Source organism: Salvelinus fontinalis, chromosome 7 (assembly GCF_029448725.1).
Source record: "Salvelinus fontinalis isolate EN_2023a chromosome 7, ASM2944872v1, whole genome shotgun sequence".
Classification (NCBI taxonomy): Eukaryota; Metazoa; Chordata; class Actinopteri; order Salmoniformes; family Salmonidae; genus Salvelinus; species Salvelinus fontinalis.
The window spans coordinates 17182177-17209281 of NC_074671.1; the positions used below are offsets into that span (position 1 = coordinate 17182177).

The window sequence follows — 27105 nt, forward strand, 5'->3', positions numbered from 1 at the left end:
GACAGAGTCTTGTGTTACTGTGGAGACAGAGTCTGGAGTCACAATAGAGACATAGTCTTGTGTTACTGTGGAGACAGAGTCTGGGGTTACAATAGAGACAGAGTCTTGTGTTACTGTGGAGACAGTCTTGTGTTACTGTGGAGACAGAGTCTGAAGTCACAATAGAGACAGAGTCTTGTGTTACTGTGGAGACAGTCTTGTGTTACTGTGGAGACAGAGTCTGGAGTTACAATAGAGACAGAATCTTGATAGTCCCCCCACCCCCAGTGTTAATTAGCTGATAGTCCCCCCACCCCCAGTGTTAACTAGCTGATAGCCTCCCAGTGTTAACTAGCTGATAGCCTCCCAGTGTTAACTGGGGTGGAGAGGCGTGGAGAGGGGTTGAGGGGGTTGAAGGGGTGGAGAGGGGTTGAGGTGGGTTGAGAGGGGTTGAGGGGGGTGGAGGGTGGTGGAGAGGTGTGGAGGGGGGTTGAGGGGGGTGGAGAGGGGTTGAGGTGGGTTGAGAAGGGTTGAGGGGGGTGGAGGGTGGTGGAGAGGGGTGGAGGGGGGTGGAGGGTGGTGGAGAGGGGTTGAGGGGGGTGGAGAGGGGTTGAGGGGGGTGGAGGGTGGTGGAGATGGGTGGAGGGGGGTTGAGGTGGGTTGAGAGGGGTTGAGGGGGGTGGAGGGTGGTGGAGAGGGGTGGAGGGGGGTGGAGGGGGTGAAGGGGGTGGAGACAGGTTGAGGTGGTTGAAGGGGTGGAGAGGGGTTGAGGTGGGTTGAGGGGGGTGGAAAGGGGTTGAGGTGGGTTGAGGGGGGTGGAGAGGGATTGAGGTGGGTTGAGGGGGGTGGAGAGGGGTGGAGAGGGGTTGAGGTGGGTTGAGGTGGGTGGAGAGGGGTTGAGGTGGGTTGGAGGGTGAGAGAAATGTCAGGATGTGGGAAACGTGACTCCAGTCCATCTGCTCACATCCTGTTACTACAGGATATAGACACTCAGACTGGACTGAATTGGATCCCTAGGTCATGCTACACCTCCTCTCCTCTCCCCTCGCCCGACCGGGTCACTTTCACGGCTGCAGCGAGAGAGAGTGGCCCCCTGGGTATTGTTCCCTGCTGAAAGGTGGGCCGGACAGATTAAAGATCCAGGCAGAGTGCAAAATCCTTCCAGGAAAAAAAAAAACACTCCAGTGTGTGTGACAGAGTGTGTGACAGAGTGTGTGACAGAATGTGTTTGTGTGTGGGATGGACTCCACGTTTGAAATGCTGGGCCAGATCGGTACGGATGGAGGGAGGGGCGAGGAAACAGAGTATTTTTAGAATAATTACCTTTGTGGCTCAGGGCCGGGCGTTTGTGTGGAGATGGGAGCAGGACGTAAACATAGAGAGCAAACAGAAGTGAAGTGTGTGTGCGTTCTGCCTCAGTGTGTGTGTGTTCTGCCTCAGTGTGTGTGTGTTCTGCCTCAGTGTGTGTGTGTTCTGCCTCAGTGTGTGTGTGTTCTGCCTCAGTGTGTGTGTGTTCTGCCTCAGTGTGTGTGTGTTCTGCCTCAGTGTGTGTGTGTTCTGCCTCAGTGTGTGTGTGTTCTGCCTCAGTGTGTGTGTGTTCTGCCTCAGTGTGTGTGTGTTCTGCCTCAGTGTGTGTGTGTTCTGCCTCAGTGTGTGTGTGTTCTGCCTCAGTGTGTGTGTGTTCTGCCTCAGTGTGTGTGCGTTCTGCCTCAGTGTGTGTGTGTTCTGCAGCGCTTCGTTTCGGATTCCAAGGCACATCCTGAAGGGAGAGCCAGGGACGAGAGGAAAGTGAGAGATTACTGAGTGGTTTGTTTTGTTTTGTTGCTGTTTTTCCATTTCCTGAAACTCTCCTCGGAAAGACAACTCATTCACCTGATAAACTGCCAGCAGCCCACTCCCCCCACCTGAATGTTGTTGAATTGTATTGATCAAACTGTTCAATCTCTTTCACAGAAGAGGCTATCTATGTACAACAATATTCTCAAAAGATTTGCCTGAGGGGCATGCCTTGCCTTGCTAGCGCCAGTCAGTCCTGCCCATTACTGCTGGCACCTCAGCCTCTGGCCAGGATGCCAGCTGGTTAAGGAATCAGGAGGAGGTTGGCAGCCAGACCGCCTTAGGAGAGGAGGGGTGTGTGAGTAGGGGGAAGGGTTGGCGGAGACAGAGGGCACTCCAGACCCCATGTCCTGTCTCCGGGGGTAACAACAGTGCCAACAGGACGACAGAGGAAACCGCAGGCGCCGCTCACTCAGAACACAGCGGTAAAAAAGGGGCATCTCTGACACACTGAGACGTTGCCACAAACACACATACACACGCACGCACACGCACACACACACACGCACACACACACACGCATCACGCACACACGCACGCATGCACGCACGCACGCACGCACTAACATACAAATTGCACTTCATTGCACTTATCTACACTCTCACACTCATTCACCACTCAGGCACAAACACATCCTCACACTTTCACACACATCCGCAGACTGACACAAACAAACGGACACGCACACTCCAAGGCAGAACGGATGCCAAGATAAGAACAATGATCTGTCCTAGGAGAAACAAGTGAACTGTGACTTGTGTACAGATGGGAGTGTTGATGGAGAAACAGAGAGAAGTGTATTGTTCTAAGAGGCAGTCAGGAGTGCTAGTAGTGGAAATAGCTAGGTACCTGACAAACACTATATTATTGCCTTTCCTTGTTTGACAAGACACTGACAAGCTGTCTGAAGCAGAATCAGGCAGCCACTAAGTGGATGTGAGAGTTACTGACATTGTGAAGTTGAGGTGGCGAATGTGACTTGATTTTGGCAGCCACACCGCTTTGATCAGTTTGGCCGGACGGCCACCTCTAGGAAGAGTGTTGGTGGTTCCAAACTTCTTCCATTTAAGAATGATGGAGGCCACTGTGTGCTTGGGGACCTTCAATGCTGCAGACATTTTTTGGTACCCTTCCCTAAATCTGTGCCTCGACACAATCCTGTCTCGGAGCTCTACGGACAATTCCTTCAACCACATGACTTGGTATTTGCTCTAACATGCTCTGCATGCCTGTGGGACCTTATATAGACAGGTGCCTTTCCAAATCATGTCCAATCAGTTGAATTTACCACAGGTGGACTCCAATCAAGTTGTAGAAACATCTCAAGGATGATCAATGGAAACAGGATGCACCTGAGCTCAATTTCAAGTCTCATAGCAAAGGGTCTGAATACCCTGTTCTATAACATTTCTAAAATCTGTTTCTGCTTTGTCATTATGGGGTATTGGTTGCAGATTGATGAGGAAAAACATTGATTTAAATCATTTTAGAATAAGGCTGTAATGTAACAAAATGTGGAAAAAGTCAAGGGGTCTGAATACCTTCTGAATGCACTGTAGAGGGGCGCTGTTTTTCTTGCTCTGATGCTTTCTCCGGTAATATAGTTTCAGCAGAGAGGAAGAGGCTAAGCGAGATGGCTCACTCTTGCCAAATTCTGTCCAGTATAAGCCCAATGTGTTTCTATGGGAATAATATGCAGACCTAAGCTTCTCGCTTGCCTTCCCGCCTTTGGGACAAAGACTCCCATTGTTAGCTCGGAGACATGAGCATCTCGTCATTACATACAGATCTCTGGTTTCAGTCTCTTGCGAATTGGAATGGAAAGTTGGCGGGTGCACAGTGCACTGTTAGAATGCTGCATTGCCCTAAAGGAAATGGATGTTTTGCCAAAATTATATAATTACTCTTGTCTAAATAAAATAATTCAAAATACTTCACCAGGGAGCATGACTTAGGCAGTAGAATGACCTTACTGAAGAGCTCAGTGACTTTCAACGTGGCACCGTCATAGCATGCCACCTTTCCAACAAGTCAGTTTGTCAAATTTCTGCCCTGTTGGAGCTGCCCCGGTCAACTGTAAGTGCCGTTATTGTGAAGTGGAAACGTCTAGGAGCAACAATGTATCAGCCGCGAAGTGGTAGGCCACACAAGCCCACAGAATGGGATCGCCGAGTACTGAAGAAAAAACACTCACTACTGCGTTCTAATCTGCCTCTGGAAGTAACGTCAACAGAAATACTGCTAGTCGGGAGCTTTATGAAATTGGTTTCCATGGCCGAGCAGCTGCACACAAGCTTAAGATCACCATGAGCAATGCCAAGCGTCGGCTGGAGTGGTGTACAGCTTGCCACCATTGGATTCTGGAGCAGTGGAAACGCGTTCTCTGGAATGATGAATCGGACAGACACATCCTGGTTTGGCGGATGCCAGGTGAAAGCTACCTGCTTTAATGCATAGTGCCAACCGTAAAGTTTGATGGAGGAGGAATAATGGTCTGGGGCTGTTTTTCATGGTTCGGGCTAGGCCCCTTAGTTCTAGTGAAGAGAAATCTTAAGGCTACAACATACAATGACATTCTAGATGATTCTGTGCTTCCAACGTTGTGACAACAGTTTGGGCCCTTTCCTGTTTCAGCATGACAATGCATGCCCCCGTGTACAAAGCGAGGTCCATACAGAAATGGTTTGTTGCGATCGGTGTGGAAGAACTTGACTGGCCTGCACAGATCCCTGACCTCAACCCCATCGAACACCTTTGGGATGAATTGGAACGCCGACTGCGAGCCAGGCCTAATCGCCCAACATCAGCGTCCAACCTCACTGTTGCTCTTGTGGCTGAATGGAAGCAAGTTCCCGCGGCTATGTTCCAACATCTAGTGGAAAGCCTTCCCAGAAGAGTGGAGGCTGTTATAGCAGCAATGCCCATGGTTTTGGAATGAGATGTTAGAAAGCAGGTGTCCACATACTTTTGGTCATATAGTGTATGTGTGAGGATAATGTGTCTTGAGTATCATTTAAAATGTTGAGACAAGAAGAAGAGGAGGAAGGTGTGGTGAAGATATGATGCGTCTCTCTCCAGAACACATGTATATGTAGGAATGTGTGGTGAAGTTTGGCAAAGTGTTATTTCTGATTGTCTTAAATCACGATGTACACCACTCATTTTTTCTTCGCCTCAAAAAAACAGACTTTGTTGGCTTGTGTAACATCCATTGCGAATGATAGTTCCTAAGTATTAGAAAAATCTTTCCAACACTCCCGGCCTCGATAATCACCACGCCTCGGTGTGAAAGAGCAAAATATCATGATCTGATGATCCCATATAGCCAGTGGAAATGTTATTTCAAAAAACAGCGGTCTGTCTAGAGCTCACTGGCGTGGGAAACTCTGAGGGCACGGAATAGGCTAGACAATACAATGTTGCACTTAGCTCAAGTCAAGACAGATAGAAAGGGAGGCAGACAGGTGGAGAAGAGAGATGATTGAAAGAACCAGAATTTATCAGGTTATTTTCTACTGTTTTTATTTGTCAGCTTTACTTAGTTGAGATGGATAGGCCTACTGCTACATTGGCCTATAGGCTATCTCGGAGTTCTATGAGCTCATTTCTTTAGCCGCCAATGGATCACAGTGTATCAATGTGTTCATATGGCAGAGGCTGCTGCTCTCACCTCAGTTGAATTTGAACTTTGACATTTTTATCATTTTATTTCAAATTTTTATGATTAACCACGTGACAATGATTGAGAAAATAAAATCTTATTATTGAAATTAAACTGTTCCACAAAAATGTGCATATAAAAGATAGATCGGTAGAAATGGTAGGATAAATTGTAAGCTTCCCCAAACTTAAAACTCACCAGCTGCCTATGGTCTTTACTATTACACCTATTAAAACGAATTGTGAATGCGCAAGCGGGTCTGCTGCCGGGCCGGGCCGGGCCGGGCCGGGCCGGGCCGTGCCGTGCCGTGCCGTGCCGTGCCGTGCCGTGCCGTGGTGTGTGTGTGTGTGTGTGTGTGTGTGTGTGTGTGTGTGTGTGTGTGTGTGTGTGTGTGTGTGTATCCGTCCGAGTCTGTGCGTGCGTGCGTGCGTCTGCCTGGTACATTCACAGACACAGTACAATGTAACTCAATAGAGACCTGTTCTGTGTTTTCAGTCACTTCAATAGAGACCTGTTCTGTGTTCTCAGGCACTTCAATAGAGACCTGTTCTGTGTTTTAGTCACTTCAATAGAGACCTGTTCTGTGTTCTCAGGCACTTCAATAGAGACCTGTTCTGTGTTCTCAGGCACTTCAATAGAGGCCTGTTCTGTGTTCTCAGGCACTTCAATAGAGACCTGTTCTGTGTTCTCAGGCACTTCAATAGAGACCTGTTCTGTGTTCTCAGTCACTTCAATAGAGACCTGTTCTGTGTTCTCAGTCACTTCAATAGAGACCTGTTCTGTGTTTTCAGATAATCTGTTCTGTGTGTCAGAGAATCTGATTGGGCACTAGGGGGAAGGGAACTCACCTTGACCAATGAGACAGTGGCGTCAGGGTTGGTGACCCTACAGGGGAAGACCAGAGGCTGGCTTTCCTTCATATACACAACGTCTGGACTGTTATTCTGCTCCTCCACAAATGGCCGCTGTCTGTCTGAAACCACAACACCGAGGTTAGGGATAGGAACACACGAGCATGGACACACACAGACACACATGTCACAGACACACACAGACACACACAGACACACATGTCACAGACACACACAGACACACATGTCACAGACACACACAGACACACGTCACAGACACACATGTCACAGACACACACAGACACACATGTCACAGACACACACAGACACACATGTCACAGACACACACACACACCATCATGTGTGCATACTCATGTACGCATGCATGCGTACCCTCAAAATCACATATTGTATAGATGGCTATTCAGCAGAAAACAATCAACAATAAGCACACAAACACAAACACACACACACAAACACTCACCAATACTAAATACCATTCAGAAAACAGAGATCTGGAGTCAACAATAAACACACACAGATTGTTTAGAGGTAATCAAAATGCCTGTGTTTCTTCCAGATACATTGCGATTCTTTCCCTGTGCTCTAATATCCCTGTGCCATTGAAAGATGTGGGCGGGTGGAGCTCACCTCATTGTTTGTCAGTTACTGTACTGTGCTATTCAAGGAAAGCATAATCTCTGAACATTTTAACAAAAGTACCCCAAGGACTAGTGGCCTGGACCGCAGGGCTTCCTCCTGCTGCTTTGATTTCATATAAAGGAGCTGGTGAGGGGGCAAGAGGGGCCGGAGGGTGAGCAGACTGGGCCAGGAGGGGCCGGAGGGTGAGCAGAGTGGGGCAGGAGGGGCCGGAGGGTGAGAGCAGAGTGGGGCAGGAGGTTGAGAGCAGAGTGGGGCAGGAGGTTGAGAGCAGAGTGGGGCAGGAGGGTGAGCAGAGTGGGGCAGGAGGGTGAGCAGAGTGGGGCAGGAGGGTGAGCAGAGTGGGGCAGGAGGGTGAGCAGAGTGGGGCAGGAGGGTGAGCAGAGTGGGCCAGGAGGGTGAGCAGAGTGGGGCAGGAGGGTGAGCAGAGTGGGGCAGGAGGGGCAGGAGGGTGAGCAGAGTGGGGCAGGAGGGGAAGAAGGGGCTGGAGGGTAAGAGCAGAGTGGGGCGTAAGGGCCCGGAGGGCGAGAGCAGAGAGGGGCGTAAGGGGCCGGAGGGCGAAAGCAGAGAGGGGCGTAAGGGGCCGGAGGGCGAAAGCAGAGAGGGCGATGGAGTTGGACGCCTAATGGGAGTGGTGGCTGGAGCGATTGACGGGCCCCAGGGGTCCTGTTGGCTTAACAGTAGCCCTACCCTGTGACCTGGGCTCCTCTCACTCCTTTGGCCCCTGGCCCAGCTCCATGCTCAGCCAGCTGCCCCAGTGGCACAACTCAGGGCAGGGAAGGGCAGACAGGGCTCTCACTGTGCCTCCTTTGCCCCTGGATGGTCCTGAATCCTGCCTGGCCTTCATCCTCTTTCACTTCCCTTACCCTCCCACCGTCTAGTCCCGCCACCTTATACAGACTGCCCCCCCCCCTACCTCCCCTGCCATAGACCTCCAGCCTCCCTTCCACCTCTACCAGCCCCCTGCGGCTCCGTCCCCCAGCACAGGATGCTGTGAGCAGGGCTGAGGGGAACAGATAAGACTGGTGCCCTGGGAAACTCTGCCCAAACCTAATCCTTTCAGCAGCTGGGCTATTCCTGGCCCCTAGGTAGCACGTAAATGAAAGTAAAAAGGTTTTATATATAGACCTGGTAGAGGGAGAGGGAGGCTAAGAAAAGAGACTGGCTAGGGGGGAGAAACTGTTGCAGAGTCATTACGAAGGATGTGTTGTTGGGACAAACAGTGTTTAGATATAATTGTCTCTCTGACATTAGTCTGTATTTAGCACCCACTACATCCTGTTTAACCTGAACCTATAAACAACGAGACAGCGCGAGAAAGAGACTGACTGACCACTCCATTACAGAGAGAGGGGGGGGGGGGGGAGAGACTGACCACTCCATTACAGAGAGAGGGGGGGGGGGAGACTGACCACTCCATTACAGAGAGAGGGGGGGGGGGAGAGACTGACTGACCACTCCATTACAGAGCGAGGGGGGGAGAGACTGACTGACCACTCCATTACAGAGAGAGGGGGGGAGAGACTGACTGACCACTCGATTACAGAGAGAGGGGGGGGGGGGAACTGACTGACCACTCCATTACAGAGAGAGGGGGGGGGGGGGGGAGACTGACTGACCACTCCCTTACAGAGAGAGGGGGGGGAGAGACTGACTGACCACTCCATTACAGAGAGAGGGGGGGGAGAGACTGACTGACCACTCCCTTACAGAGAGAGGGGGGAGAGACTGACTGACCACTCCATTACAGAGAGAGGGGGGGAGAGACTGACTGACCACTCCATTACAGAGAGAGGGGGTGGGGAGAGACTGACTGACCACTCCATTACAAAGAGAGGGGGGGGGGGACTGACTGACCACTCCATTACAGAGAGAGGGGGGGGGACTGACCACTCCATTAGAGAAAGAGGGGGGGGGGGGGGAGACTGACTGACCACTCCATTAGAGAAAGAGGGGGGGGGGGGACTGACTGACCACTCCATTAGAGAGGGGGGGGGGGAGAGACTGACTGACCACTCCATTAGAGAAAGAGGGGGGGGGGACTGACTGACCACTCCATTAGAGAAAGAGGGGGGGGACTGACTGACCACTCCATTAGAGAAAGAGAAAGAGGAGGGGGAGACTGACTGACCACTCCATTAGAGAAAGAGGAGGGGGAGACTGACTGACCACTCCATTAGAGAGAGAGGAGGGGGGAAACTGACTGACCACTCCATTAGAGAGAGGGGGGGGGCTGACTAACCACTCCATTAGAGAGAGAGGAGGGGGGAGACTGACTGACCACTCCATTAGAGAGAGAGGAGGGGGGAGACTGACTGACCACTCCATTAGAGAGAGAGGAGGGGGAGACTGACTGACCACTCCATTAGAGAGGGGGGGGGCTGACTGACCACTCCATTAGAGAGAGAGGAGGGGGAGACTGACTGACCACCTCATTACAGAGAGAGAGGAGGGGGAGACTGACTGACCACTCCATCAGAGAAAGATGGGGGGGGACTGGCTGACCACTCCATTAGAGAGAGAGGGGGGAGGGGGGGGAGACCGACTGACCACTCCATTAGAGAAAGGGGGGGGACTGACTGACCACTCCATTAGAGAAAGAGGGGGGGGACTGACTGACCACTCCATTAGAGAAAGAGGAGGGGGAGACTGACTGACCACTCCATTAGAGAAAGAGGGGGGGAGAGACTGATCACTCCATTAGAGAGAGAGGAGGGGGGAGACTGACTGACCACTCCATTAGAGAGAGGGGGGGACTGACTGACCACTCCATTAGAGAAAGAGGAGGGGGAGACTGACTGACCACTCCATTAGAGAGAGAGGAGGGGGGAGACTGACTGACCACTCCATTAGAGAGCGGGGGGGGACTGACTGACCACTCCATTAGAGAAAGAGGAGGGGGAGACTGACTGACCACTCCATTAGAGAGAGAGGAGGGGGGAGACTGACTGACCACTCCATTAGAAAGAGGGGGGGGGCTGACTGACCACTCCATTAGAGAGAGAGGAGGGGGGAGACTGACTGACCACTCCATTAGAGAGAGAGGAGGGGGGAGACTGACTGACCACTCCATTAGAGAGAGAGGAGGGGGGAGACTGACTGACCACTCCATTAGAGAGGGGGGAGGCTGACTGACCACTCCATTAGAGAGAGAGGAGGGGGAGACTGACTGACCACCTCATTACAGAGAGAGAGGAGGGGGAGACTGACTGACCACTCCATCGGAGAAAGATGGGGGGGGGACTGGCTGACCACTCCATTAGAGAGAGAGGGGGGAGGGGGGGGGGGGAGACCGACTGACCACTCCATTAGAGAAAGGGGGGGGACTGACTGACCACTCCATTAGAGAAAGAGGGGGGGACTGACTGACCACTCCATTAGAGAAAGAGGAGGGGGAGACTGACTGACCACTCCATTAGAGAAAGAGGGGGGGAGACTGACTGACCACTCCATTAGAGAGAGAGGAGGGGGGAGACTGACTGACCACTCCATTAGAGAGAGAGGAGGGGGAGACTGACTGACCACTCCATTAGAGAGAGAGGAGGGGAGACTGACTGACCACTCCATTAGAGAAAGAGGGGGTGAGACTGACTGACCACTCCATTAGAGAGAGAGGAGGGGGGAGACTGACTGACCACTCCATTAGAGAGAGAGGGGGGGAGACTGACTGACCACTCCATTAGAGAGGGAGGAGGGGGGAGACTGACTGACCACTCCATTAGAGAGAGAGGAGGGGGGAGACTGACTGACCACTCCATTAGAGAGAGAGGAGGGGGGAGACTGACTGACCACTCCATTAGAGAGAGGGGGGGACTGACTGACCACTCCATTAGAGAGAGAGGAGGGGGGAGACTGACTGACCACTCCATTAGAGAGAGAGGAGGGGGGAGACTGACTGACCACTCCATTAGAAAGGGAGGAGGGGGGAGACTGACTGACCACTCCATTAGAGAGAGGGGGGGGACTGACTGACCACTCCATTAGAGAGAGAGGAGGGGGGAGAATGACTGACCACTCCATTAGAGAGAGAGGAGGGGGGAGACTGACTGACCCCTCCATTAGAGAGAGGGGGGGACTGACTGACCACTCCATTAGAGAGAGAGGAGGGGGGAGACTGACTGACCACTCCATTAGAGAGAGAGGAGGGGGGAGACTGACTGACCACTCCATTAGAGAGGGAGGAGGGGGGAGACTGACTGACCACTCCATTAGAGAGAGGGGGGGGACTGACTGACCACTCCATTAGAGAAAGAGTGGGGGGGGGGGACTGACTGACCACTCCATTAGAGAGAGAGGAGGGGGAGACTGACTGACCACTCCATTAGAGAGAGAGGAGGGGGGAGACTGACTGACTACTCCATTAGAGAGAGAGGAGGGGGGAGACTGACTGACCACTCCATTAGAGAGAGAGGAGGGGGGAGACTGACTGACCACTCCATTACAGAGAGAGGAGGGGGGAGACTGACTGACCACTCCATTAGAGAGAGAGGAGGGGGGAGACTGACTGACCACTCCATTAGAGAGAGAGGAGGGGGAGACTGACTGACCACTCCATTAGAGAGAGAGGAGGGGGGAGACTGACTGACCACTCAATTAGAGAGAGGGGGGAGGACTGACTGACCACTCCATTAGAGAAAGAGGGGGGGGGGACTGACTGACCACTCCATTAGAGAAAGAGGGGGGGGGGGGACTGACTGACCACTCCATTAGAGAGAGAGGAGGGGGAGACTGACTGACCACTCCATAAGAGAGAGAGGAGGGGGGAGACTGACTGACCACTCCATTAGAGAGAGAGGAGGGGGGAGACTGACTGACCACTCCATTAGAGAGAGAGGAGGGGGGAGACTGACTGACCACTCCATTAGAGAGAGAGGAGGGGGGAGACTGACTGACCACTCCATTAGAGAGAGGGGGGGGACTGACTGACCACTCCATTAGAGAAAGAGTGAGGGGGGGGGACTGACTGACCACTCCATTAGAGAGAGAGGAGGGGGAGACTGACTGACTGACCACTCCATTAGAGAGAGAGAAGGGGGGAGACTGACTGACCACTCCATTAGAGAGAGAGGAGGGGGGAGACTGACTGACCACTCCATTAGAGAGAGAGGAGGGGGGAGACTGACTGACCACTCCATTACAGAGAGAGGAGGGGGGAGACTGACTGACCACTCCATTAGAGAGAGAGGAGGGGGGAGACTGACTGACCACTCCATTAGAGACAGAGGAGGGGAGACTGACTGACCACTCCATTAGAGAGAGAGGAGGGGGGAGACTGACTGACCACTCCATTAGAGAGAGGGGGGAGGACTGACTGACCACTCCATTAGAGAAAGAGGGGGGGGGGAGACTGACTGACCACTCCATTAGAGAAAGAGGGGGGGCGGGGGACTGACTGACCACTCCATTAGAGAGAGAGGAAGGGGGAGACTGACTGACCACTACATTAGAGAGACAGGAGGAGGGAGACTGACTGACCACTCCATTAGAGAGAGAGGAGGGGGAGACTGACTGACCACTCCATTAGAGAGAGAGGAGGGGGAGACTGACTGACCACTCCATTAGAGAGAGAGGAGGGGGAGACTGACTGACCACTCCATTAGAGAGGGAGGAGGGGGGGGACTGACTGACCACTCCATTAGAGAGAGAGGTGGGAGGGAGGGGTGAGACTGACTGACCACTCCATTAGAGAGAGAGGGGGGAGGGAGGGGGGAGACTGACTGACCACTCCATTAGAGAGAGGGGGGGGGCTGACTGACCACTCCATTAGAGAGAGAGCGGGGAGGGAGGGGGGAGACTGACTGACCACTCCATTAGAGAGAGAGGGGGGAGGGAGGGGGGAGACTGACTGACCACTCCATTAGAGAGAGAGGGGGGAGGGAGGGGGGAGGCTGACTGACCACTCCATTAGAGAGAGAGGGGGGAGGGAGGGGGGAGACTGACTGACCACTCCATTAGAGAGAGAGGAGGGGGAGACTGACTGACCACTCCATTAGAGAGAGAGGGGGGAGGGAGGGGGGAGACTGACTGACCACTCCATTAGAGAGAGAGGGGGGAGGGAGGGGGGAGACTGACTGACCACTCCATTAGAGAGAGAGGGGGGAGGGAGGGGGGAGACTGACTGACCACTCCATTAGAGAGAGAGGGGGGAGGGAGGGGGGAGACTGACTGACCACTCCATTAGAGAGAGAGGGGGGAGGGAGGGGGAGACTGACTGACCACTCCATTAGAGAGAGAGGGGGGAGGGAGGGGGGAGACTGACTGACCACTCCATTAGAGAGAGAGGGGGGAGGGAGGGGGAGACTGACTGACCACTCCATTAGAGAGAGAGGGGGGAGGGAGGGGGAGACTGACTGACCACTCCATTAGAGAGAGAGGGGGGAGGGAGGGGGGAGACTGACTGACCACTCCATTAGAGAGAGAGGGGGGAGGGAGGGGGGAGACTGACTGACCACTCCATTAGAGAGAGAGGGGGGAGGGAGGGGGGAGGCTGACTGACCACTCCATTAGAGAGAGAGGGGGGAGGGAGGGGGGAGACTGACTGACCACTCCATTAGAGAGAGAGGAGGGGGGGAGACTGACTGACCACTCCATTAGAGAGAGAGGGGGGAGGGAGGGGGGAGACTGACTGACCACTCCATTAGAGAGAGAGGGGGGAGGGAGGGGGGAGACTGACTGACCACTCCATTAGAGAGAGAGCGGGGAGGGAGGGGGGAGACTGACTGACCACTCCATTAGAGAGAGAGGAGGGGGGGAGACTGACTGACCACTCCATTAGAGAGAGAGGGGGGAGGGAGGGGGGAGACTGACTGACCACTCCATTAGAGAGAGAGGGGGGAGGGAGGGGGGAGACTGACTGACCACTCCATTAGAGAGAGAGGGGGGAGGGAGGGGGGAGACTGACTGACCACTCCATTAGAGAGAGAGGGGGGAGGGAGGGGGGAGACTGACTGACCACTCCATTAGAGAGAGAGGGGGGAGGGAGGGGGGAGACTGACTGACCACTCCATTAGAGAGAGAGGGGGGAGGGAGGGGGGAGACTGACTGACCACTCCATTAGAGAGAGAGGGGGAGGGAGGGGGAGACTGACTGACCACTCCATTAGAGAGAGAGGGGGGAGGGAGGGGGGAGACTGACTGACCACTCCATTAGAGAGAGAGGGGGGAGGGAGGGGGGAGACTGACTGACCACTCCATTAGAGAGAGAGGGGGAGGGAGGGGGAGACTGACTGACCACTCCATTAGAGAGAGAGGGGGGAGGGAGGGGGGAGACTGACTGACCACTCCATTAGAGAGAGAGGGGGGAGGGAGGGGGGAGACTGACTGACCACTCCATTAGAGAGAGAGGGGGGAGGGAGGGGGGAGACTGACTGACCACTCCATTAGAGAGAGAGGGGGGGGGGGGGGAGACTGACTGACCACTCCATTAGAGAGAGAGGGGGGAGGGAGGGGGGAGACTGACTGACCACTCCATTAGAGAGAGAGGGGGGAGGGAGGGGGGAGACTGACTGACCACTCCATTAGAGAGAGAGGGGGGAGGGAGGGGGGAGACTGACTGACCACTCCATTAGAGAGAGAGGGGGGAGGGAGGGGGGAGACTGACTGACCACTCCATTAGAGAGAGAGGGGGGAGGGAGGGGGGAGACTGACTGACCACTCCATTAGAGAGAGAGGGGGGAGGGAGGGGGGAGACTGACTGACCACTCCATTAGAGAGAGAGGGGGGAGGGAGGGGGGAGACTGACTGACCACTCCATTAGAGAGAGAGGGGGGAGGGAGGGGGGAGACTGACTGACCACTCCATTAGAGAGAGAGGGGGGAGGGAGGGGGGAGACTGACTGACCACTCCATTAGAGAGAGAGGGGGGAGGGAGGGGGGAGACTGACTGACCACTCCATTAGAGAGAGAGGGGGGAGGGAGGGGGGAGACTGACTGACCACTCCATTAGAGAGAGAGGGGGGAGGGAGGGGGGAGACTGACTGACCACTCCATTAGAGAGAGAGGGGGGAGGGAGGGGGGAGACTGACTGACCACTCCATTAGAGAGAGAGGGGGGAGGGAGGGGGGAGACTGACTGACCACTCCATTAGAGAGAGAGGGGGGAGGGAGGGGGGAGACTGACTGACCACTCCATTAGAGAGAGAGGGGGGAGGGAGGGGGGAGACTGACTGACCACTCCATTAGAGAGAGAGGGGGGAGGGAGGGGGGAGACTGACTGACCACTCCATTAGAGAGAGAGGGGGGAGGGAGGGGGGAGACTGACTGACCACTCCATTAGAGAGAGAGGGGGGAGGGAGGGGGGAGACTGACTGACCACTCCATTAGAGAGAGAGGGGGGAGGGAGGGGGGAGACTGACTGACCACTCCATTAGAGAGAGAGGGGGGAGGGAGGGGGGAGACTGACTGACCACTCCATTAGAGAGAGAGGGGGGAGGGAGGGGGGAGACTGACTGACCACTCCATTAGAGAGAGAGGGGGGAGGGAGGGGGGAGACTGACTGACCACTCCATTAGAGAGAGAGGGGGGAGGGAGGGGGGAGACTGACTGACCACTCCATTAGAGAGAGAGGGGGGAGGGAGGGGGGAGACTGACTGACCACTCCATTAGAGAGAGAGGGGGGAGGGAGGGGGGAGACTGACTGACCACTCCATTAGAGAGAGAGGGGGGAGGGAGGGGGGAGACTGACTGACCACTCCATTAGAGAGAGAGGGGGGAGGGAGGGGGGAGACTGACTGACCACTCCATTAGAGAGAGAGGGGGGAGGGAGGGGGGAGACTGACTGACCACTCCATTAGAGAGAGAGGGGGGAGGGAGGGGGGAGACTGACTGACCACTCCATTAGAGAGAGAGGGGGGAGGGAGGGGGGAGACTGACTGACCACTCCATTAGAGAGAGAGGGGGGAGGGAGGGGGGAGACTGACTGACCACTCCATTAGAGAGAGAGGGGGGAGGGAGGGGGGAGACTGACTGACCACTCCATTAGAGAGAGAGGGGGGAGGGAGGGGGGAGACTGACTGACCACTCCATTAGAGAGAGAGGGGGGAGGGAGGGGGGAGACTGACTGACCACTCCATTAGAGAGAGAGGGGGGAGGGAGGGGGGAGACTGACTGACCACTCCATTAGAGAGAGAGGGGGGAGGGAGGGGGGAGACTGACTGACCACTCCATTAGAGAGAGAGGGGGGAGGGAGGGGGGAGACTGACTGACCACTCCATTAGAGAGAGAGGGGGGAGGGAGGGGGGAGACTGACTGACCACTCCATTAGAGAGAGAGGGGGGAGGGAGGGGGGAGACTGACTGACCACTCCATTAGAGAGAGAGGGGGGAGGGAGGGGGGAGACTGACTGACCACTCCATTAGAGAGAGAGGGGGGAGGGAGGGGGGAGACTGACTGACCACTCCATTAGAGAGAGAGGGGGGAGGGAGGGGGGAGACTGACTGACCACTCCATTAGAGAGAGAGGGGGGAGGGAGGGGGGAGACTGACTGACCACTCCATTAGAGAGAGAGGGGGGAGGGAGGGGGGAGACTGACTGACCACTCCATTAGAGAGAGAGGGGGGAGGGAGGGGGGAGACTGACTGACCACTCCATTAGAGAGAGAGGGGGGAGGGAGGGGGGAGACTGACTGACCACTCCATTAGAGAGAGAGGGGGGAGGGAGGGGGGAGACTGACTGACCACTCCATTAGAGAGAGAGGGGGGAGGGAGGGGGGAGACTGACTGACCACTCCATTAGAGAGAGAGGGGGGAGGGAGGGGGGAGACTGACTGACCACTCCATTAGAGAGAGAGGGGGGAGGGAGGGGGGAGACTGACTGACCACTCCATTAGAGAGAGAGGGGGGAGGGAGGGGGGAGACTGACTGACCACTCCATTAGAGAGAGAGGGGGAGGGAGGGGGAGACTGACTGACCACTCCATTAGAGAGAGAGGGGGGAGGGAGGGGGGAGACTGACTGACCACTCCATTAGAGAGAGAGGGGGGAGGGAGGGGGGAGACTGACTGACCACTCCATTAGAGAGAGAGGGGGGAGGGAGGGGGGAGACTGACTGACCACTCCATTAGAGAGAGAGGGGGAGGGAGGGGGAGACTGACTGACCACTCCATTAGAGAGAGAGGGGGGAGGGAGGGGGGAGACTGACTGACCACTCCATTAGAGAGAGAGGGGGGAGGGAGGGGGGAGACTGACTGACCACTCCATTAGAGAGAGAGGGGGGAGGGAGGGGGGAGACTGACTGACCACTCCATTAGAGAGAGAGGGGGGAGGGAGGGGGGAGACTGACTGACCACTCCATTAGAGAGAGAGGGGGGAGGGAGGGGGGAGACTGACTGACCACTCCATTAGAGAGAGAGGGGGGAGGGAGGGGGGAGACTGACTGACCACTCCATTAGAGAGAGAGGGGGAGGGAGGGGGAGACTGACTGACCACTCCATTAGAGAGAGAGGGGGGAGGGAGGGGGGAGACTGACTGACCACTCCATTAGAGAGAGAGGGGGGAGGGAGGGGGGAGACTGACTGACCACTCCATTAGAGAGAGAGGGGGGAGGGAGGGGGGAGACTGACTGACCACTCCATTAGAGAGAGAGGGGGGAGGGAGGGGGGAGACTGACTGACCACTCCATTAGAGAGAGAGGGGGGAGGGAGGGGGGAGACTGACTGACCACTCCATTAGAGAGAGAGGGGGGAGGGAGGGGGGAGACTGACTGACCACTCCATTAGAGAGAGAGGGGGGAGGGAGGGGGGAGACTGACTGACCACTCCATTAGAGAGAGAGGGGGGAGGGAGGGGGGAGACTGACTGACCACTCCATTAGAGAGAGAGGGGGGAGGGAGGGGGGAGACTGACTGACCACTCCATTAGAGAGAGAGGGGGGAGGGAGGGGGGAGACTGACTGACCACTCCATTAGAGAGAGAGGGGGGAGGGAGGGGGGAGACTGACTGACCACTCCATTAGAGAGAGAGGGGGGAGGGAGGGGGGAGACTGACTGACCACTCCATTAGAGAGAGAGGGGGGAGGGAGGGGGGAGACTGACTGACCACTCCATTAGAGAGAGAGGGGGGAGGGAGGGGGGAGACTGACTGACCACTCCATTAGAGAGAGAGGGGGGAGGGAGGGGGGAGACTGACTGACCACTCCATTAGAGAGAGAGGGGGGAGGGAGGGGGGAGACTGACTGACCACTCCATTAGAGAGAGAGGGGGGAGGGAGGGGGGAGACTGACTGACCACTCCATTAGAGAGAGAGGGGGGAGGGAGGGGGGAGACTGACTGACCACTCCATTAGAGAGAGAGGGGGGAGGGAGGGGGGAGACTGACTGACCACTCCATTAGAGAGAGAGGGGGGAGGGAGGGGGGAGACTGACTGACCACTCCATTAGAGAGAGAGGGGGGAGGGAGGGGGGAGACTGACTGACCACTCCATTAGAGAGAGAGGGGGGAGGGAGGGGGGAGACTGACTGACCACTCCATTAGAGAGAGAGGGGGGAGGGAGGGGGGAGACTGACTGACCACTCCATTAGAGAGAGAGGGGGGAGGGAGGGGGGAGACTGACTGACCACTCCATTAGAGAGAGAGGGGGGAGGGAGGGGGGAGACTGACTGACCACTCCATTAGAGAGAGAGGGGGGAGGGAGGGGGGAGACTGACTGACCACTCCATTAGAGAGAGAGGGGGGAGGGAGGGGGGAGACTGACTGACCACTCCATTAGAGAGAGAGGGGGGAGGGAGGGGGGAGACTGACTGACCACTCCATTAGAGAGAGAGGAGGGGGGGAGACTGACTGACCACTCCATTAGAGAGAGAGGGGGGAGGGAGGGGGGAGACTGACTGACCACTCCATTAGAGAGAGAGGGGGGAGGGAGGGGGGAGACTGACTGACCACTCCATTAGAGAGAGAGGGGGGAGGGAGGGGGGAGACTGACTGACCACTCCATTAGAGAGAGAGGGGAGGGGGGGGAGACTGACTGACCACTCCATTAGAGAGAGAGGGGGGAGGGAGGGGGGAGACTGACTGACCACTCCATTAGAGAGAGAGGGGGGAGGGAGGGGGGAGACTGACTGACCACTCCATTAGAGAGAGAGGGGGGAGGGAGGGGGGAGACTGACTGACCACTCCATTAGAGAGAGAGGGGGGAGGGAGGGGGGAGACTGACTGACCACTCCATTAGAGAGAGAGGGGGGAGGGAGGGGGGAGACTGACTGACCACTCCATTAGAGAGAGAGGGGGGAGGGAGGGGGGAGACTGACTGACCACTCCATTAGAGAGAGAGGGGGGAGGGAGGGGGAGACTGACTGACCACTCCATTAGAGAGAGAGGGGGGAGGGAGGGGGGAGACTGACTGACCACTCCATTAGAGAGAGAGGGGGGAGGGAGGGGGGAGACTGACTGACCACTCCATTAGAGAGAGAGGGGGAGGGAGGGGGAGACTGACTGACCACTCCATTAGAGAGAGAGGGGGGAGGGAGGGGGGAGACTGACTGACCACTCCATTAGAGAGAGAGGGGGGAGGGAGGGGGGAGACTGACTGACCACTCCATTAGAGAGAGAGGGGGGAGGGAGGGGGGAGACTGACTGACCACTCCATTAGAGAGAGAGGGGGGAGGGAGGGGGGAGACTGACTGACCACTCCATTAGAGAGAGAGGGGGGAGGGAGGGGGGAGACTGACTGACCACTCCATTAGAGAGAGAGGGGGGAGGGAGGGGGGAGACTGACTGACCACTCCATTAGAGAGAGAGGGGGGAGGGAGGGGGGAGACTGACTGACCACTCCATTAGAGAGAGAGGGGGGAGGGAGGGGGGAGACTGACTGACCACTCCATTAGAGAGAGAGGGGGGAGGGAGGGGGGAGACTGACTGACCACTCCATTAGAGAGAGAGGGGGGAGGGAGGGGGGAGACTGACTGACCACTCCATTAGAGAGAGAGGGGGGAGGGAGGGGGGAGACTGACTGACCACTCCATTAGAGAGAGAGGGGGGAGGGAGGGGGGAGACTGACTGACCACTCCATTAGAGAGAGAGGGGGGAGGGAGGGGGGAGACTGACTGACCACTCCATTAGAGAGAGAGGGGGGAGGGAGGGGGGAGACTGACTGACCACTCCATTAGAGAGAGAGGGGGGAGGGAGGGGGGAGACTGACTGACCACTCCATTAGAGAGAGAGGGGGGAGGGAGGGGGGAGACTGACTGACCACTCCATTAGAGAGAGAGGGGGGAGGGAGGGGGGAGACTGACTGACCACTCCATTAGAGAGAGAGGGGGGAGGGAGGGGGGAGACTGACTGACCACTCCATTAGAGAGAGAGGGGGGAGGGAGGGGGGAGACTGACTGACCACTCCATTAGAGAGAGAGGGGGGAGGGAGGGGGGAGACTGACTGACCACTCCATTAGAGAGAGAGGGGGGAGGGAGGGGGGAGACTGACTGACCACTCCATTAGAGAGAGAGGGGGGAGGGAGGGGGGAGACTGACTGACCACTCCATTAGAGAGAGAGGGGGGAGGGAGGGGGGAGACTGACTGACCACTCCATTAGAGAGAGAGGGGGGAGGGAGGGGGGAGACTGACTGACCACTCCATTAGAGAGAGAGGGGGAGGGAGGGGGAGACTGACTGACCACTCCATTAGAGAGAGAGGGGGGAGGGAGGGGGGAGACTGACTGACCACTCCATTAGAGAGAGAGGGGGGAGGGAGGGGGGAGACTGACTGACCACTCCATTAGAGAGAGAGGGGGGAGGGAGGGGGGAGACTGACTGACCACTCCATTAGAGAGAGAGGGAGGGGGGGGAGACTGACTGACCACTCCATTAGAGAGAGAGGGGGGAGGGAGGGGGGAGACTGACTGACCACTCCATTAGAGAGAGAGGGGGGAGGGAGGGGGGAGACTGACTGACCACTCCATTAGAGAGAGAGGGGGAGGGAGGGGGGAGACTGACTGACCACTCCATTAGAGAGAGAGGGGGAGGGAGGGGGGAGACTGACTGACCACTCCATTAGAGAGAGAGGGGGGAGGGAGGGGGGAGACTGACTGACCACTCCATTAGAGAGAGAGGGGGGAGGGAGGGGGGAGACTGACTGACCACTCCATTAGAGAGAGAGGGGGGAGGGAGGGGGGAGACTGACTGACCACTCCATTAGAGAGAGAGGGGGGAGGGAGGGGGGAGACTGACTGACCACTCCATTAGAGAGAGAGGGGGGAGGGAGGGGGGAGACTGACTGACCACTCCATTAGAGAGAGAGGGGGGAGGGAGGGGGAGACTGACTGACCACTCCATTAGAGAGAGAGGGGGGAGGGAGGGGGGAGACTGACTGACCACTCCATTAGAGAGAGAGGGGGGAGGGAGGGGGGAGACTGACTGACCACTCCATTAGAGAGAGAGGGGGGAGGGAGGGGGAGACTGACTGACCACTCCATTAGAGAGAGAGGGGGGAGGGAGGGGGGAGACTGACTGACCACTCCATTATAGAGAGAGGGGGGAGGGAGGGGGGAGACTGACTGACCACTCCATTAGAGAGAGAGGGGGGAGGGAGGGGGAGACTGACTGACCACTCCATTAGAGAGAGAGGGGGGAGGGAGGGGGGAGACTGACTGACCACTCCATTAGAGAGAGAGGGGGGAGGGAGGGGGGAGACTGACTGACCACTCCATTAGAGAGAGAGGGGGGAGGGAGGGGGGAGACTGACTGACCACTCCATTAGAGAGAGAGGGGAGGAGGGGGAGACTGACTGACCACTCCATTAGAGAGAGAGGGGGGAGGGAGGGGGGAGACTGACTGACCACTCCATTAGAGAGAGAGGGGGGAGGGAGGGGGGAGACTGACTGACCACTCCATTAGAGAGAGAGGGGGGAGGGAGGGGGGAGACTGACTGACCACTCCATTAGAGAGAGAGGAGGGGGGGAGACTGACTGACCACTCCATTAGAGAGAGAGGGGGGAGGGAGGGGGGAGACTGACTGACCACTCCATTAGAGAGAGAGGGGGGAGGGAGGGGGGAGACTGACTGACCACTCCATTAGAGAGAGAGGAGGGGGGAGACTGACTGACCACTCCATTAGAGAGAGAGGGGGGAGGGAGGGGGGAGACTGACTGACCACTCCATTAGAGAGAGAGGGGGGAGGGAGGGGGGAGACTGACTGACCACTCCATTAGAGAGAGAGGGGGGAGGGAGGGGGGAGACTGACTGACCACTCCATTAGAGAGAGAGGGGGGAGGGAGGGGGGAGACTGACTGACCACTCCATTAGAGAGAGAGGGGGGAGGGAGGGGGGAGACTGACTGACCACTCCATTAGAGAGAGAGGGGGGAGGGAGGGGGGAGACTGACTGACCACTCCATTAGAGAGAGAGGGGGGAGGGAGGGGGGAGACTGACTGACCACTCCATTAGAGAGAGAGGGGGGAGGGAGGGGGGAGACTGACTGACCACTCCATTAGAGAGAGAGGGGGGAGGGAGGGGGGAGACTGACTGACCACTCCATTAGAGAGAGAGGGGGGAGGGAGGGGGGAGACTGACTGACCACTCCATTAGAGAGAGAGGGGGGAGGGAGGGGGGAGACTGACTGACCACTCCATTAGAGAGAGAGGGGGGAGGGAGGGGGAGACTGACTGACCACTCCATTAGAGAGAGAGGGGGGAGGGAGGGGGGAGACTGACTGACCACTCCATTAGAGAGAGAGGGGGGAGGGAGGGGGGAGACTGACTGACCACTCCATTAGAGAGAGAGGGGGGAGGGAGGGGGGAGACTGACTGACCACTCCATTAGAGAGAGAGGGGGGAGGGAGGGGGAGACTGACTGACCACTCCATTAGAGAGAGAGGGGGGAGGGAGGGGGGAGACTGACTGACCACTCCATTAGAGAGAGAGGGGGGAGGGAGGGGGGAGACTGACTGACCACTCCATTAGAGAGAGAGGGGGGAGGGAGGGGGGAGACTGACTGACCACTCCATTAGAGAGAGAGGGGGGAGGGAGGGGGGAGACTGACTGACCACTCCATTAGAGAGAGAGGAGGGGGGAGACTGACTGACCACTCCATTAGAGAGAGAGGGGGGAGGGAGGGGGGAGACTGACTGACCACTCCATTAGAGAGAGAGGGGGGAGGGAGGGGGGAGACTGACTGACCACTCCATTAGAGAGAGAGGAGGGGGGAGACTGACTGACCACTCCATTAGAGAGAGAGGGGGGAGGGAGGGGGGAGACTGACTGACCACTCCATTAGAGAGAGAGGGGGGAGGGAGGGGGGAGACTGACTGACCACTCCATTAGAGAGAGAGCGGGGAGGGAGGGGGGAGACTGACTGACCACTCCATTAGAGAGAGAGGAGGGGGGAGACTGACTGACCACTCCATTAGAGAGAGAGGGGGGAGGGAGGGGGGAGACTGACTGACCACTCCATTAGAGAGAGAGGGGGGAGGGAGGGGGGAGACTGACTGACCACTCCATTAGAGAGAGAGGGGGGAGGGAGGGGGGAGACTGACTGACCACTCCATTAGAGAGAGAGGGGGGAGGGAGGGGGGAGACTGACTGACCACTCCATTAGAGAGAGAGGGGGGAGGGAGGGGGGAGACTGACTGACCACTCCATTAGAGAGAGAGGGGGGAGGGAGGGGGGAGACTGACTGACCACTCCATTAGAGAGAGAGGGGGGAGGGAGGGGGGAGACTGACTGACCACTCCATTAGAGAGAGAGGGGGGAGGGAGGGGGGAGACTGACTGACCACTCCATTAGAGAGAGAGGGGGGAGGGAGGGGGAGACTGACTGACCACTCCATTAGAGAGAGAGGGGGGAGGGAGGGGGAGACTGACTGACCACTCCATTAGAGAGAGAGGGGGGAGGGAGGGGGGAGACTGACTGACCACTCCATTAGAGAGAGAGGAGGGGGGAGACTGACTGACCACTCCATTAGAGAGAGAGGAGGGGGGAGACTGACTGACCACTCCATTAGAGAGAGAGGAGGGGGGAGACTGACTGACCACTCCATTAGAGAGAGAGGGGGGAGGGAGGGGGGAGACTGACTGACCACTCCATTAGAGAGAGAGGGGGGAGGGAGGGGGGAGACTGACTGACCACTCCATTAGAGAGAGAGGAGGGGGGAGACTGACTGACCACTCCATTAGAGAGAGAGGGGGGAGGGAGGGGGGAGACTGACTGACCACTCCATTAGAGAGAGAGGGGGGAGGGAGGGGGGAGACTGACTGACCACTCCATTAGAGAGAGAGCGGGGAGGGAGGGGGGAGACTGACTGACCACTCCATTAGAGAGAGAGGAGGGGGGAGACTGACTGACCACTCCATTAGAGAGAGAGGGGGGAGGGAGGGGGGAGACTGACTGACCACTCCATTAGAGAGAGAGGGGGGAGGGAGGGGGGAGACTGACTGACCACTCCATTAGAGAGAGAGGGGGGAGGGAGGGGGGAGACTGACTGACCACTCCATTAGAGAGAGAGGGGGGAGGGAGGGGGGAGACTGACTGACCACTCCATTAGAGAGAGAGGGGGGAGGGAGGGGGGAGACTGACTGACCACTCCATTAGAGAGAGAGGGGGGAGGGAGGGGGGAGACTGACTGACCACTCCATTAGAGAGAGAGGGGGGAGGGAGGGGGAGACTGACTGACCACTCCATTAGAGAGAGAGGGGGAGGGAGGGGGGAGACTGACTGACCACTCCATTAGAGAGAGAGGGGGGAGGGAGGGGGGAGACTGACTGACCACTCCATTAGAGAGAGAGGGGGGAGGGAGGGGGAGACTGACTGACCACTCCATTAGAGAGAGAGGGGGGAGGGAGGGGGAGACTGACTGACCACTCCATTAGAGAGAGAGGGGGGAGGGAGGGGGGAGACTGACTGACCACTCCATTAGAGAGAGAGGAGGGGGGAGACTGACTGACCACTCCATTAGAGAGAGAGGAGGGGGGAGACTGACTGACCACTCCATTAGAGAGAGAGGAGGGGGGAGACTGACTGACCACTCCATTAGAGAGAGAGGGGGGAGTTAAAAACACTTCAATAGCGACTCCTGGAGTGAGTTGGTAGTTGTTAGATGCAACCTGACGCGTCTTACCTGTGACATAGACATAGACAGCTCTCTGCCTGCGGGTCCGATGGCTGTACCGACACCGGAACAATCCTGTGTGCTGCGCCTGGGCCGAGCTAAGCGTCAGTTGGCTGCAGTAATGCTGGCTCTGCCTACCACAGCGAGAATCTTCCAATCGCATTCTCTCCTGATCTTTGGCCACACCTCCAGGGAATGCCCACGACAGCTCCCATCGACCCCTGATTGGTCAAAAGTAAAATGGCATAAAACATTCCATCTCTCTCATCGCACCTCAACTTCTGAAAAGCTGACCATAAAATGGTCCATATAAAACAGGGGTGTTAAAGATACAGTCCGTGGGCTTGATCCGGCCCGTGAGCCCATTCAAACCGGCCTGCGAGGTGATTTAAGTAAATAAAATAAAAATAAAATGTAAATCTAATTGTTTTATCTCAATCGACATTGAAATGACTAAAACGACATTGAAACTGTGTAGAAATGATAAAGGAGCTTCATTTCAACTCTGTCCAGCTCACTAACAGTCATCTCAACGAATGCTAGACAGTCAGGGAGCACAATCTTTTGCAAAGAAATATAACCAATTTTGAGTGCGGTTCCTCGGTGAAGACAGAATGCGGCCCATGGGGCAAAATTAGATTGACGCCCCTGATATAAAAACTCATATGGACAGAATCAGTGGCAACTTAATTGGGGAGGATGGGCTCGTGGTAATAACTGGAGCGGAATCTGTGGAATGGTATCAAATACATGGAAACATTGTGTTTGATGCCACTCCATTCTCTCCGTTACGGACATTATTATGAGCCGTCCTCCTGCTGAGCCGTCCTCAGCAACCTCCTGTGCTACCCCCTCCACCATCACATCTGACCTGTAACCTTTGACTCCAGAGAGACTCACCTGCAATGGATTGTCAGAGTCTGGTTGGCCTCCAGGACCAGCTGTCGACTCTTCACATCCAGAACAGGAACACTGAACTTCCCCTTAGGCTCCCTCTCCACCTTACCTACAGGGAGAGAGAACAGCGATGTCTTATAGGCTGCAGGCCAGGCTGGCCCCCATACAGGGAGAGAGAACAGATGTCTTATAGGCTGCAGGCCAGGCTGGCCCCCATACAGGGAGAGAGAACAGATGTCTTATAGGCTGCAGGCCAGGCTGGCCCCATACAGGGAGAGAGAACAGATGTCTTATAGGCTGCAGGCCAGGCTGGCCCCATACAGGGAGAGAGAACAGATGTCTTATAGGCTGCAGGCCAGGCTGGCCCCATACAGGGAGAGAGAACAGCGATGTCTTATAGGCTGCAGGCCAGGCTGGCCCCCATACAGGGAGAGAGAACAGATGTCTTATAGGCTGCAGGCCAGGCTGGACCCCATACAGGGAGAGAGAAGAGAGATGTCTTATAGGCTGCAGGCCAGGCTGGCCCCATACAGGGAGAGAGAACAGATGTCTTATAGGCTGCAGGCCAGGCTGGACCCCATACAGGGAGAGAGAAGAGAGATGTCTTATAGGCTGCAGGCCAGGCTGGCCCCATACAGGGAGAGAGAAGAGAGATGTCTTATAGGCTGCAGGCCAGGCTGGACCCCATACAGGGAGAGAGAACAGAGATGTCTTATAGGCTGCAGGCCAGGCTGGCCCCATACAGGGAGAGAGAAGAGAGATGTCTTATAGGCTGCAGGCCAGGCTGGACCCCATACAGGGAGAGAGAACAGAGATGTCTTATAGGCTGCAGGCCAGGCTGGACCCCATACAGGGAGAGAGAAGAGAGATGTCTTATAGGCTGCAGGCCAGGCTGGACCCCATACAGGGAGAGAGAAGAGAGATGTCTTATAGGCTGCAGGCCAGGCTGGACCCCATACAGGGAGAGAGAAGAGAGATGTCTTATAGGCTGCAGGCCAGGCTGGCCCCATACAGGGAGAGAGAACAGAGATGTCTTATAGGCTGCAGGCCAGGCTGGCCCCATACAGGGAGAGAGAAGAGAGATGTCTTATAGGCTGCAGGCCAGGCTGGACCCCATACAGGGAGAGAGAACAGATGTCTTATAGGCTGCAGGCCAGGCTGGCCCCATACAGGGAGAGAGAAGAGAGATGTCTTATAG

The 27105-nt window shown here is 56.4% G+C and overlaps 1 protein-coding gene across 2 annotated transcripts in view; it reads right to left on the reverse strand.

Annotated features, from left to right (window-relative positions):
* Positions 1–27105, reverse strand: part of LOC129859113 (vascular endothelial growth factor receptor 1-like) — an 88067-nt gene that overhangs the window by 52568 nt on the left and 8394 nt on the right. For both annotated transcript variants that reach the window (XM_055928493.1, XM_055928494.1), the window contains exons 2-4: positions 25911–26016; positions 25020–25231; positions 6325–6449 (exon numbers count right to left, since the gene is read on the reverse strand). In XM_055928493.1, the coding sequence (XP_055784468.1) occupies positions 6325–6449; positions 25020–25231; positions 25911–26016 (443 nt within the window). The remainder of the gene's footprint in view (positions 1–6324; positions 6450–25019; positions 25232–25910; positions 26017–27105) is intronic.